This window comes from Hypoxylon fragiforme (assembly GCF_022984875.1).
Source record: "Hypoxylon fragiforme strain CBS 206.31 chromosome Unknown GGS25scaffold_1, whole genome shotgun sequence".
Taxonomy (NCBI): Eukaryota; Fungi; Ascomycota; class Sordariomycetes; order Xylariales; family Hypoxylaceae; genus Hypoxylon; species Hypoxylon fragiforme.
The window spans coordinates 2,098,124-2,111,616 of record NW_026054756.1 but is presented as its reverse complement, the minus strand read 5'-3'; the positions used below and the strand labels follow the sequence as shown (position 1 = coordinate 2,111,616).

General features: G+C 47.3%; 5 protein-coding genes across 5 annotated transcripts; 3 read left to right on the top strand and 2 right to left on the bottom strand.

The window, feature by feature from the left end:
- Window positions 1-152: 152 nt before the first annotated feature.
- On the top strand, window positions 153-2,579 carry GGS25DRAFT_32284 (uncharacterized protein). The gene has a single exon (XM_049257840.1). It carries the CDS (start codon window positions 296-298, stop codon window positions 1,850-1,852), a length of 1,557 nt encoding a protein of 518 aa, XP_049121397.1. The 5' UTR covers window positions 153-295; the 3' UTR covers window positions 1,853-2,579.
- GGS25DRAFT_32275 (eukaryotic type KH-domain (KH-domain type I)) lies at window positions 2,090-3,528 on the bottom strand. Its single transcript, XM_049257839.1, has 3 exons — window positions 3,116-3,528; window positions 2,585-3,023; window positions 2,090-2,445 (listed from the first exon to the last, which is right to left on the bottom strand). Exons 1-3 carry the CDS (start codon window positions 3,335-3,337, stop codon window positions 2,327-2,329), a joined length of 780 nt encoding a protein of 259 aa, XP_049121396.1. The 5' UTR covers window positions 3,338-3,528; the 3' UTR covers window positions 2,090-2,326.
- Window positions 3,529-3,773: 245 nt separating this feature from the next.
- On the top strand, window positions 3,774-7,181 carry GGS25DRAFT_470187 (mitochondrial distribution and morphology proteins-domain-containing protein). Its single transcript, XM_049259214.1, has 2 exons — window positions 3,774-4,950; window positions 5,007-7,181. Exons 1-2 carry the CDS (start codon window positions 4,113-4,115, stop codon window positions 6,470-6,472), a joined length of 2,304 nt encoding a protein of 767 aa, XP_049121395.1. The 5' UTR covers window positions 3,774-4,112; the 3' UTR covers window positions 6,473-7,181.
- A 41-nt stretch (window positions 7,182-7,222) lies between these two features.
- GGS25DRAFT_470182 (translation initiation factor eIF3 subunit) lies at window positions 7,223-9,514 on the bottom strand. The gene is made up of 4 exons (XM_049259213.1): window positions 9,118-9,514; window positions 8,670-8,764; window positions 7,903-8,600; window positions 7,223-7,844 (listed from the first exon to the last, which is right to left on the bottom strand). The coding sequence occupies exons 1-4, from the start codon at window positions 9,137-9,139 to the stop codon at window positions 7,829-7,831; spliced, it is 831 nt and encodes a 276-aa protein (XP_049121394.1). The 5' UTR covers window positions 9,140-9,514; the 3' UTR covers window positions 7,223-7,828.
- A 1,523-nt stretch (window positions 9,515-11,037) lies between these two features.
- On the top strand, window positions 11,038-12,655 carry GGS25DRAFT_32197 (alternative oxidase). The gene is made up of 6 exons (XM_049257832.1): window positions 11,038-11,414; window positions 11,546-11,879; window positions 11,941-11,976; window positions 12,033-12,131; window positions 12,216-12,398; window positions 12,467-12,655. The coding sequence occupies exons 1-6, from the start codon at window positions 11,151-11,153 to the stop codon at window positions 12,613-12,615; spliced, it is 1,065 nt and encodes a 354-aa protein (XP_049121393.1). The 5' UTR covers window positions 11,038-11,150; the 3' UTR covers window positions 12,616-12,655.
- The last annotated feature ends 838 nt before the right edge of the window (window positions 12,656-13,493 follow it).

Below are 13,493 nucleotides of genomic sequence, written 5' to 3'. Positions count from 1 at the left end.
AGGTCTTAGGTAACATTGAACTAGTTAATTGGTAGTGTTAGCATTCCCAAGGTTGAATTCTCACCTTTATCCTTATTCTTACCCTCGTCCCCGTCCTCGTCCTTGTCCTTGTCCTTGTCCTTGGCCTTGACAAGTTATTCATATCAAACCTTTCTTTCCACTTACATACCCTTCTTACTTTACATCCTTGAGTTCTACTCATTGCATGCCCGTTTTTCATATCCCAGTTGATCTACCAATTGTCAACTGCCAACTGTCACATTCTATCCACGCCATTTGACTACCATTGAGTAATATGGCAGATTCACTCCCCCCTCCCCCAGCTAAGCGAAAGCTTCCCTTTAAACGCACTGTCAGACGCAAATCCACCGAGATCGAGAAACCCGACGACGATGGCTTGTCTTTATTTAGTCGCTCCGGCGAATTTTTCGCGGAACAGCAAAGGTTAGCCCAAGAGAAGGCCGACAGAGAAAAGGCTGAAAAGGCCGAAAAGATTGCAAAAGCTGCGAAGGAGGCTGAAGAGGAGCAACAACGCAAGAAGATTCGGCAGCTGAAACGTAAGGTCGAAACAGCAATACTAGAGCAACGTGATAAGGGGGTTGCCAAAAAGCAGCGTCGTATCTCTTTTTCTGATGACGAGAAAGCAGTTCACGACAAAAGCGAAGACGACGCCATCAACATTACCCCCCCTAAGAAGAAGCGGAACACACCTTCGACTCCCCGAACACCTCGTTACAAGCGCGAGAGCTCATCTGCGATTACCCCCACAGCCACCCCAAAAGAGACAAATGGACGTGTTCAACTCAAGCAAACACGACGGCGTAGTACCCGAATACTATGCTTGGTCGACAACGATCGCAATGGCAGCAATAACTATAGCGACGAAGACGACGACGATCCTTCTGAACTATACTCCCCATCAAAGCGTTCTCCGACAAAATTGTCGCGCAAACATAAGCAAAAGACTCCCACGATGGAATCAAGTCGAAAAATACCACAAGATGTGATCACCCTGGATGATGATAGCGACTCCCAAGTTGACGCAGGTGATGAAAAGAAAGATGATGAGGAAGAAGACCCCTCCGAATACTACGTTAGACTCGCAATGGAGAAAGCGAGAAAAGCCAAAGAGGAAAAAGAAGCTAGAGAAAAGGGAGGCAGCAGTACCCCCGCGAGTCAAGAAGATCCCATTGTGCAAATTCTTATCCATTCGCGATTGGACGGCGCCCACCCCCTGATATTTCGACGCAAAGTATCCCAAAAATTGGAAGTTGTGTTCCAAACCTGGATCGAGCAACAGGTAACTAAGCAAAGCAAGATCCCACGTTCAACTCTGGAGACCATGTTCTTTACGTGGAAGGGAAACAAGGTCTATTCACACACAACCCTACATACGCTTGGCATCAAGCCTGCCGTGGATGGAAAGCTGTATCCAAACTGGGAAAAGGACCAGGATGGCTACGATGGACGAGACAAAGTAGTCTTCGAAGCATGGACATCAGAATTATACGACGAATACCAGCAAGAAAAAGAGAAGCAGCGTCTGCGGGATCTCGGCGAGCTCGACGATGAAGAACCGGAGGACACACCGGAAGCGAACCAGTCAAAGCCCTCCCAGGCAAAAACCAAAATCCGCGTGCAGTTCAAGGCCAAGAGCCTGCCCCAACAAAAGGCAACGGTGTACGCTGACACTACGGTCGCCCAGCTCATGGAGGCATATCGAAAGCTTGCGGGCATAGCAGGGGATAAGTCGATCGTGCTTCGTTGGGACGGCGAGGCCTTAGAGCCGGATACTACGGTGGAAGAGGCGGAGATTGAGGATATGGACTCGCTTGAAGTCTATATCAAGTAAGACGATATAACACCCCACCCCCTCCCTCCCTCCCTCCTTCTCCCTCCCCCCCTGGCTCTCCCCGAAAAAGAGAAAAAAAGAAAGAAAAGTTCAAGGATATAAATATGATCGGAAAAGGGGGCACTCGACACAGAAAGATGAGACTCGGTATTTTACCTCATTTTTGCTCCTGGTGGAAGCTTGAGAGGCATGACCGCAGCGATGAAGAAATAGACAGGGTTCTATAAGCACTTTATTCTATCGCAGAAGACAATATGATGTATAATGAAGCTCATGATACCCAACGGTTTTGCTTCATGAATGGCTTCATAAAAAATGATTAATCAATCAAGCAACCTTTTTTTTCAATTCATGTCTGATGATTGATTGACTGGAAGTAAAAAATCGTGCAGGTTGTCCCTCCCCCTTTTAACTCCCGAAACTCCGCCCTCTGAGATGGAAAAAAAATGTAAATAAATGCATGACCTGATATTCTCAGAACCTCTCCTTCATTCGTGAAGACACCGTGCGCAGGTTGTTGTATACTTTTCCGGGGGGCTTGCCCAATATTAGGCTCACGATGGATTCGCGGGCGATATGGATATTCTTGAAACCTGCAAGGCGGAGTCATATTACATTAGCACAGAACCAACCAACTCACGACAAAAAAGATCCACACCACAACGCAAACGCAATAATGATATGCATCTGATCTGATCTGGGGGGCTCCATTGAAAAAAAAAAAAACCTCACCTCCGAGGATATGGATCTTGGAATCGGCGAGCACGACCCTGGTACGGGAGGCATTCTCGATGGCGAACTTAGTCTTGCCGTCCTTGCCGGCGATGCGGCCGATGGCGCGGGCGAGGTGGTCGCCGGTGAGGGTCTTGACGTCCTTGACCTCGAAGGTCTCGATGTAGAGGTCGTCGAGGCGGAGGAGGGCGATGGCGTCGTCGACGTCGAAGCCGAGGGCGAAGGCGCGCACGAAGTCCTCGCCCTTCTGCAGGGCGCCGGCGTCGGTGGTGTGCTTGGAGGTGCGCAGCTCGACGCGCCGGTGCTTCACGTTCATGCGCACCTGCAGCTTCAGGTGCTCGACGAGGGGCGGGTAGATCTTGGGCCACGCGCTCTTGAGCGGCGTGAAGCGGTTCGGGGGGATCGTCACTTTGCGCGACTGGATGTGGGTTGCTGGGTCCTGTGAGGGGTGGAGGTTGGCATTGAATACACACACATACGCATTTTGAGAGTATGAGGAGGAAGGGAGTGGGGGGGGGAGGCATTACATACGGTGTTTTGTACTGGGGCAAAGTGCGGCTTGTCTTCTTCGTCTATCTCCATCTCATGATCTCCCGTCGCCATCCTTTCTGGTTGGAGAACTGCGTTGGCATCTTCGGGCAGATCGTTCATGCCTTCTAACGCAAAGTCTTCATCTTGATCTACCTCGGGAAGTGGGGTGTTGGACGAAGGGGTGTTGTCAACCTGCTTGAGCAGGGCTGTGGGGGCGGGCATATTGGTGGTAGTTGAATATTGTATCCTGGTAGATTCCTGATATCGGATAATTGCTCGAAGTGTAGATAGTCGGAGGAGTGCAGTTACGAAAGTTTTCGAAATTGAAAGACTTTCTTTTTTTTTAATTCGTTGAATTTGGTGATGGTTAGGTAACTTTCTTAGCCGTAAAACTAAGAAAAGGAAAAAAAAAAAAAAAAAAAAGGTCTGTCAAACGGTACAAGTGTTTGGTGGGTTGAAATTGGTTATCGATTAGATTTGATCAGGGCGATGCCTGATTATGCTGATATGGAGCGGCGATAGCGGGTGTTAGCATGAAAGTTCAAAGAACTAAACCATGGATGGACTAGCGTAGCACTTTACAAGATCCTGATGTTAGCTGATGTGCCAATGACGACTAGGTACCTACCCTAGGTAGTAGGCTTTTCTTCCCGAGAAGCTTGACGCCAAGCAAAATTCTTAGGTCTCTTAGGTCTGGAATTTCATGCTCCTCCTCTTTGCATCTTACCTGGAATTTCTTCTTTTTCCTCCATACATTGTGCGCCCAAGCTTGTGAATTCTGATTAATTCTGATTTTTGAAAATCCCTTTTTAGAAAATCATGAGATCGGTCTAATTCATGTGTTCCATGATATCCGTTCGCTAAACTTATAGATTTCGATCCGATCCTGCGTTTGCAAGCGCCATCGTTATCATCACGGATCATAACCTAGCAAACTAAATTTCCGCGGGGTCTAAGCTCAAAAGTACCATGCCACCATCATGTGCTTAAGCATACAATGTCTTCGACAGCTAGGTCTACAATCTTAGGCCAGGCACATCAGGCCCGGCGATCGCTCTATGCCCTCGCCGATGCTTTCACCTCGAGAGCGTCCTCGAGAAGGAACCCGATCAATCATGTTGGGCCACATCAGACGGCTCCCTGCTCTTCTATAGGAGGAGCATCGAGATCGCCCAAGTCTCCATGGCCTTTCTTTCGATCACCCAAGGTTTCCTGCCATCAGGTTCGCAGTCACTTTACCTCCAGTGGCCTGCTTCTTATTGGTTTCGCTTCTCCCACGTCAACCACTTCTGCCGTCACCGCGACGTGTTCGGCAGCGGCTGACTCTGCAATCCTCGGGACCGTGGCTCAGACGGCTAATATTAGCAAGTTGTCCAGGCAAGCATGGAAAAGAGATGCTCATTTTCGCAGTCGGGGCAAGACCATAAGAGTCCATCGAAGGACGAAGACATCCAAGTCAAACGTCGATAATGGGAACCCAGCTATGAGTCAGCAGAAAAATAGTACGCCACAGCCCAATATGAAGCCCGACACCAATCCAGCGGAGGCAGACGGAACGCACGCTTCCATGTCTAAATACTTCCACTTACCTGCCATGCCACACTTGCCGCATCGTCCGACAAAAGAGGAGTTCCTGGCTGCTGCAAACGGCTTTTGGCAGCGTATGAAGGTTCGATTTAAGTGGTTTTCTATCAGAAGCATGAGACCGTGGAATATAGATGAATGGGGAGCCTTTGTTTCCTGGTTCCTCTTCGGTCATCTTGTCTGGATTCTTGTCGGCACAACAACCTTCTTCTCACTCGGCATACTATTCATCAATACTGTCCTTGCGCAGGGTACGTACTAACTATAACTTTCGTCCCCATACAATATGGCCACTAATGTTCTATAGAAACTCTCGCGAAATGGGTAGGCGACTACTTGACCGAATCCGCCGGATTGAGCGTTGTTTTTGAGTCAGCCATTGTCCCGAGGTGGAAAGACGGTGTCATCTCTTTCAGGAACGTATTCGTATCTCGAAGGCCAGGCCAGGTCAAGTCTTCCGTCAGCAAGGGGTCTTCCTCCAGTGCCGCCGCTGTTGCTGCCGCCGAAAGAGGGACTGATAAGGAACCCCAAGCCATCGAAGTAGACGATGGTAATTATACCCAGTTTGATGTCACACTGGATACCGTCAACGTCACATTATCGTTTGTAAAATGGTGGACTGGAAAGGGCCTCCTGAAAGATGTTGAAATTAAAGGAGTTCGAGGAGTTATGGATAGGACATCAGTAAAATGGCCCACCGAGCGTGTCGATCCCTTGTCCTACCGACACGAGCACAGCCCCGGCGACTTTGAAATCGACTCTTTCAAATTGGAAGACCTGCTCCTTACTGTTCACCAGCCAGGAGGATTCCGACCTTTCTCCGTGAGCATATACTCATGTGAGCTTCCCCAACTGAGGAAACAATTCATGTTTTACGACTTCTTATCTGCCAGCCATATGTCCGGATCATACGATGGATCACTTTTTACGATACATCCACGCCAGATTCACGGAGTCCATGGAAATCATGGGGTCCCAGCCGGTCGCGAGGAGTCTGCTTCTGACCCATTGAGAGACCCAGATTTGTGGAAGAAATTTAGTCGCATCCGGATCGATGGTCTCAAGATAGACCATCTCAACCGCGGAGTCGAAGGCCCCTTTGGTTGGATTTATGAAGGCAATGTCGATCTCGTGGCGGATATTAGGTTCCCAGCCGATGATGACGATAGTATTACTAAAGTCATGTCCGAATTTTACGACCGACTCGAAGAGAAAGTTACATCAAATCGATATATTTCCATCCTTGATCGGGGCTATCGAACCGAAGAAGTCATAATCAACGATACGGATGAAATACAATCTGGCGAGACAGTGGAGGAGGCTGAACCCACTATCTCTCAAGAGGAACCTCAAGCAAATGCCAGCACGCCAACGATCCCCTCGACCCACGTGGACGAAGAGCCGCCACGTTATCTAGTCATGGATTTACGCATACACCTGAACGATGTCAAGGCTTCAGTACCTGTCTTCACATCTAACCTCTCTTACGTGAACCAAGCTCTTGTACGCCCCATCGTAGCCTACATCAACGCGAAGCGCACGTACATTCCTATCAGCTGCCGCATTGTCAAGCGAGCTTCCGATTTCGACGGGTCTTGGACCATCTATGACTGCGGGCTTATGGACGACACTTCGGCCGAGGTCTACGACGCATTTGCGCGTGACGTGGAAGACCAGCAGAGCCGTGTCCGTCGTCTCAAGAAGGTTGGTTTCTGGACCTTGAGTCTTGCTGTGCACGCTCTATTTATGGGCATGGCCGGAGCCGTCATCTAACACAACACCCTACTACTACATACATACATACACATTACCTCAATATCTACGCAGATATTCCTCCCCCCCTATTGTATATAGCACCCATTTCCCACCCACACAAACATTATCACAGGAGGGAGAGCGTTGGGCGTTCATGTGTATAGGGGGAAACAGCTCTTCTTGCTCCCCCCTGCCCCCCTTTTTTGCTCAGCCTCGCGAACATAAACAGCTGAGAACGAGCTAACTAGCAAACGAACCTTTTGGTTGGTTGGTTAGTTGGGAGCTGGTTCAAATGGGTATTTACGTGGTTACGAAAACGGCGTTCTTTCGTGATCCATGGCTAACTAGGTGATGGGTTGGTTGGTTCAACCGGTTGGCTGGTGGGTGAGGTGTTTGGGGCGTTTCACTTTTACCAAAAACAAAACAGGACAGAACGAGAAGAGGAATAAAGCAAAAAAAATGAAAATCATCATGTCGTCGTGGGGGACTACTCGATAACCGAGTATAGTCCCCCCACGCCCCCTGCCTGGCTACTTTTGTTTTGCTATTTTATGGGAGTTGTCGAGTTTTTAACGCTGGAAATACCCCCCTTTAAGTCAATATAGACATGCATACAAACATGCATACATACCTAGGTACATACATATATAAAAGATTATAAACAGATCAGAGAAAATTTACCAAACATTTGAATCCTCTCTTGAGATTTTACTTTGGGTTGGTGTGGGCGGTGATGGTAAGATTTCAAGAATAGGGAAAAGAAAGGTATGATATGATATGATATGCATAGCAAGCATATTTTGGATTCTCTCTGCGATCTGATCTGTCTGTAGCTACCTAGCCTAGGGTAAAATCAAGCCTCTTTCTCATTCGTCACCAAGCCACCTAGTCGATTGCCAACTATTTCCCGGAAGCCCTCCCTTCAGCGCGGCTCGGCTTTGTTCGATGCGCAATGGAGAATGCAAAACAGAGTTCTTCAATTCTCGTTTTCCCTGAACTTCTGATTCCAATCTTTGATTGACTGGCCTATCTTATAGCTATCCCTAGCTAATCACATTCGTAGTTGGCCACCTATTCCTACCGGCAGGGAACGATCCTCTCCAGCTCTAGCGCCCGAGAAATCATGGGATAAAGTCAGGGGTATGGGGTATGGGGTATAGGGTATAGGGTATAAAAGGGGGAAGTAAATTGGAGTTTAGAGGAGCAAGAGTAAATTGCAGTACTACAGATTGCTATCCGTTGCAGGCTAGGGTATAACTCCAAGCAATCCACCGTGGCATTAACCCTTTGGAGCAGGGACGGCCGTCGGGATAGCTTTGGAGACGGCGTTTTAACGTAGGCTGTGAAGAAAGATCTGATACCTATGTACCCTGTTCACATAAAGTCGTCGCTGAATAGAATATTAGCTTTCAAAGATCAAAGTAAAGGTATCTAACACAGCCACTCACTCTCCAAAGTCCTCCTCGTAAGCACCAGTATCAGTCGTGTTGGCTCGGGTAGTAACGACACTGGCCTTGGTCTTTTGTGCCTTGGTTTTCTTGCCACCCTTTTCGGCAGCCTTTTCCTCCTTCATCTTCTCATTGCCTAGAGCAGTAAGAGTGCTGGCAACCTTCTTGATCTGATCACTGGGGAGTTCCTTAGCAAGCTGCTTAGTGAACTCCTGTAGGAACAAGGCATAATGCGCCTTCTTGTGATTGCCACCAATGATCGGAACTATAGTGTTGCGTAAATTCTCGAACTGGGTCTTGGTCTGTGGGTTGAAAAGGGGTAAAGAGGCAAGATCGACAGTCTTGGTTGGGTCGGTAGGGTCGACAGAAACAGCGGAACCAACAGTAGTGGCCTTGCGTCCATTGCTCAGGCTGATGCCGGCATCACCGAAAAGGTCCTCAGCATGCTTCAAGTCAGACTCTTTCTCGGTTTGTCGAATTCGCTCGCGACGCTCTGCCTCTGTTTCTTCTTCGCCCGAGTCATCCTCGCCTGCAGCTAAGCGACGCGCTCGCTCCTCCTGGCGTTCCTTAATGCGCTGAGCCTTAGACTTTTTGTTCGCGGCAGCTTCAGCGTCAGCCTTAGCCTTTAACTCGGCAGCCTTCTTAGCCTTCTCTCGCTCCACTTCCGAGTCTTCAGCAGCGTCCCAGGATTCGAGGACCTAGACATGGCCAGTAGTAAGTACAATGGGCGAAGTAAAAGAACATAGATCGGCTAGGAGTAAACATACATCACTATCGTCGCCCTCTTCATCATCGAATTTGCGACGGAGAACACCAGGAGGTGGGGAAGACGGAGGGGTGCTTCCATCTTCCTCTTCCTCGTCTAGATAAGAAGGAAAGTTAGCCAAGGGTCGCTTGCGGCGATGGGGGTGGTGATAGCGAAAGCGAAAGCGATCAAGACCGCTACATAGGAATGCTATGTGTAGAGTAGCAATAATCCAATATAAACCCAACGGCTCATAGACGAGGTGCATAAAACAAAAAAGGCCCTGGCAAGATCCACTGCACACTGTAAGAGACCACTTCCTTGTGATATCCAAGGCATGCTAATGCGCTCCCTTCGCGAGTCCCGTGCGGTATTATAAATTGACGTTGACGATATGTCAATGCTGGGGAGATTGGGCCTCTTCACAAAGAATGGTCAAGCATGGAAATAAGAAATGAAGAGTAACTTACCCCATTGTTTCTTAGGAGGCATGATGAATCGATCGACGGGAGGGTTTATTGCAAAGTTGCAAAAGCAAGGTCAGCGAAGGTGTTATTGTTGATGTTGAAAGGAGAAAAAAAAGAGGGCTGATGGGGATTGGGCATTAAGAAAAAAAAAACCAAAAACGGGTGGAGTGTGATTTTTGTGTGCCTATTGCATTAAATGTGTGCTGAGACACCTGAGAATAATTCAATCACAGTGAGCATTTATGCCTATAAGTCCATAATATTCGTACCTGCCTTCAGGGCTGCTACCAAACAATGTGTTCTAAAGGTTATGGCGGCTACCAGGTGGGGTGGTCATGCGGGGCATTTTCTTTCAACTTTGAAGTTCTAAAAACTAGTCCACCTAGTTAGTAGCATAACCTTTATTTATGGCTATAGTTATACAGTTAACACTAATATCAAATAAATAGGTATTCACACTACGGCCTCAAGTTTTCAACATTTCCGAGGAAGCACTGTTGATCACGGCATACCTTTTGAGGTTAGTTGGGAGCTGTCAAATTCATCCTATCTTTAGACTTTTTCATATACATAACATCACTTTCATGATGGATCAAGAGTTCCTCGGAAATGTCGAAAAAAGCGGTTGTACATAGTAGTAGTGCATTGAAGATGGGATTTCTTATGTAATGAGACCTACCTGGGTACATATGTACTTACATAGATACATCATCGAATCCCAAAATAGAACATTGAACATTGACGCACATGCAGGTGCCAGGTAGTTACCTACATGTAGCATCTTTTCCGGCGTCACTCTTCACATACAACGAAATATGTACATTTGTTAGTACATCTATACAGAACATCCATACAGATATTACAGAATATTTCTATATATCATATGTACTTCTTTCTATTTTGAGCTCGTTTCCCAACATTGAATGCATCCCAAGTTTACTATCTCGTAGGATTCGGATCGCTATATGCAAGGCCTGAGGCTCAACTTCAATGTTCGGGTTGACGGCTATCAATGGACTTTATAGCTCACGTCTTACCTTTCTTGAACCCGTGTGCTGCTCAATTAGTTTCGTGTATCTAATGAGTCATCTAGATTAGAAGAGCCCACGCGCTTGGCTTTACCATGTACATATGTACAGGCTTGTCAAACGCGTTGATCACTTGCAAGATTTCGCCGAGTTGACGGCTCCTTTTTTCTCTCTTCCCTTTCGTCCTCGAGTCACTAACAAGGAGAATATCTTCCACGGATTTTATCACACACAATTCGCCATAGAAAAATATAATAACAGTTCCAGTGTCTAGGAGTGGAATTATGAAGTCCGGCGACTACAATTTATACCATCTTAGCTGGTTGTTTGCTTTCTCTAGCAGACATTGAAGTGTTCTCCAATCATAAGGGCTAAGGTACAAAGTCCTTGCACCTCGCCGACAGCCGCTGGGCTGACGCCGTTTGCTCTCCGAAAACGACCCGGAAGGCCCCATTTCTCAAGTGCTCTAAACCCCTACTTTTCCCGACTTTTCAGTCCAGCTGACAGGCTAACAAAGACTACTCTCCTAACATACCTGGTACAGCGGTACTACGTCCGCTGTTTTTGCCAAGCCTTGAGGCTGTATGGATCTGAGTAAGAATTGCTACCATAATCTAATATCCACTAGGTTAAGGGGAAACGATGAAAGAAAAAAGAGGAAGCGAAAAAAAAAAGCTGTCCGCTTCCTTTCGTTGTCTCTGAGTTTGCCATGCTGTACATGGGCACTAATGGGTCAGTCCCCCCTGGGGCTAGTTGTCTCGGGGAAATCACAGATCGATTAATGTATCCATGAAGGGAATCCCGTAAGCAAGTATCTAAGTAAAGGAAGGTATAAGTATTTGTGATTCTGAGGTGATAACTAATTACTTTTCTATTTGCCCTTCCCAAGCTACATCGAATACATAGTCACCTAGTTCTTCTTTACTCAAACAGACCTTCCTAGTTGTACTACCTTGAACCAATACCCTTCCTTCTATTGGTCACAGTGTTTGATTCCGTCTGCCACCAATGTCGATGTTATCAACAAAGGTTCAAACCAAGCTCTGTGCGCAGAAACAGCTTGCCCAGCTATCCAGAGCTGCGGCGACCTCGACCCTAGCAGTATATTCAACAGGTATCCGCGTTGGCATCGTAGCCTCCCAACACGTTGGAGGCTCTCGAGCCTTTTCCACAAACCCAGTAACACAGTTCCGAGAATTTTTTCCAGTCAAGGAGACGGAGAACATCCGTAAGACACCAGCAGCATGGCCCCATCACGGATTTTCTGAAGCGGTAAGTTATAAGAAATATTTGATCGCTGTTCTAGATCTACAATCACTGTGGCTTCCTAAGTCAACGCTTGACAGTTTTTCGAAGATCTGGATATGAAGATGTAGTCACTAACTAGTCTACTCGAAATCAAGGAGATGCATGCCGTTGTTCCAGCACACCGCAAGCCGAAGACCTGGGGTGACTGGATTGCCTGGAAAGCCGTTCGCTCTTGCCGATGGGGCATGGACTTCTTCACTGGGATGGGAAAGGAGCAAAAGGTCGACAAGACCAACCCAACAACAGCCGTAGAGACGATCAAGCCGTTGAGCGAGGCCCAATGGCTGCTGCGATTCCTATTCCTGGAGTCCATCGCTGGAGTTCCAGGCATGGTTGCTGGCATGTTAAGGCATCTTCACAGCATCAGACGCCTCAAACGCGATAACGGTTGGATTGAGACGCTTCTAGAGGAGAGTTACAACGAGCGAAGTCAGTTACATCCCCCTATGGCTTGTAAAGAGGTGATACTTACCTACCCTTCTTGTTACAGTGCACCTTTTGACGTTTATGAAGATGTGTGAGCCAGGTAAGCAATGTATTGGCAATGCTTCTTCCGTTCTTGTCCACTAATACCTCTTTCAGGATGGATCATGAAGCTCATGCTCATTGGCGCTCAGGGGGTTTACTTTAACGGGCTCTTCCTAAGCTACTTGATATCGCCCAAGATCACACACCGATTCGGTAAGCAATATCCCCTTTCCTCCCATCTTATCCCATTCTACCCCCATCTGGACAATAAGTCACTAACCTTTTCCCCTTTGACAGTCGGTTATCTCGAAGAGGAAGCCGTCCACACCTACACACTAGCCATCAAGCAGATCGAAGAGGGACACTTACCGAAGTGGGCCGACCCAGAGTTCAAGGTCCCTGACATCGCGGTTCAATACTGGCACATGCCGGAGGGGAAGCGGACGATGAAGGACCTGATCCTCTACATCCGGGCCGACGGTGAGTCTATACTATACCCATGCCAACACGAAAGAAGATAGGGGCAAAGCTAATGTATCGATAAACAGAGGCTTGCCATAGAGGCGTGAACCACACTCTCAGCAACTTAAAACAAAACGAAGACCCCAACCCCTTCGTCAGCGTGTATAAAGACGGCCAAAGCCCCCCGAGACCTGCCTTGAAGGCAGAGGGCTACGAGCGCGAAGATGTTATTTAAACCCCACCCACTAGAACGGAATCCTCGCGGATTCTATCGAAGTCTCACCGAGCATAGATGGATAGACGGCGATGGTTTATTTATTGTAAGAAGGCGGAAAGCATGCATGGAGCATAGAAAGGCGTTAGGGGTTTAAAAAGGGGGTTCATGAAAGAAAGCATATGGGCGCTACACTAAAAGTTCCCTCTGGATGGGGGTGTGATTTCAGGGGGGTTTAGAGGGAAGAAGAACGATGGAAAGAAGGAAAAAAAACAAATACCCCCTTAGGATTTAGAATGGCACGGGAGGAAAATTGAAAAAGACGCATGAATGACGCGCTCCTCCCGGTATAGACTCTCAGCTCTTACTTTACTTTAATAAGATCTCTACTTTTCTCTTCTCTACCAGGTTCATAAGATGCTATACTGTGATAGTGAAGACCCTATGGTTGGTCATTTGTGTCAATATTGGTTGTGTGCTGTCTGTTTCTCGTGAATAGGGAGGTAGACCGTCAGTGTGGTCAATCTGTGACGAATGGAAGCACAAGCTCGGGTCTTACTGGGGCAGACACATCTTTCAATGACATTCATGGCTATTGATATACGCACATGACACTATGTCTTCGGCTTCGATATCATGCATGCCGATGAGATAAGCACCGTGCTGATAATATTGAGCTTGGATTGCTAATTAATTGGAATGGAACACCGAGGAAGGTACTTATTTAATTGATATGTCACATGTAGGAGAGCATTCACATACATGTATATCGGTCGCCTGGTTTGGTAGGTTTATATCAGTTGTGAATTTATCAAAATCCAAAATCAAAGATTGTGTGTGTGCTAGGTGCTACTCATGAATATTAACACGCCGTACTCACATTTTTGTAGTATTGCTTA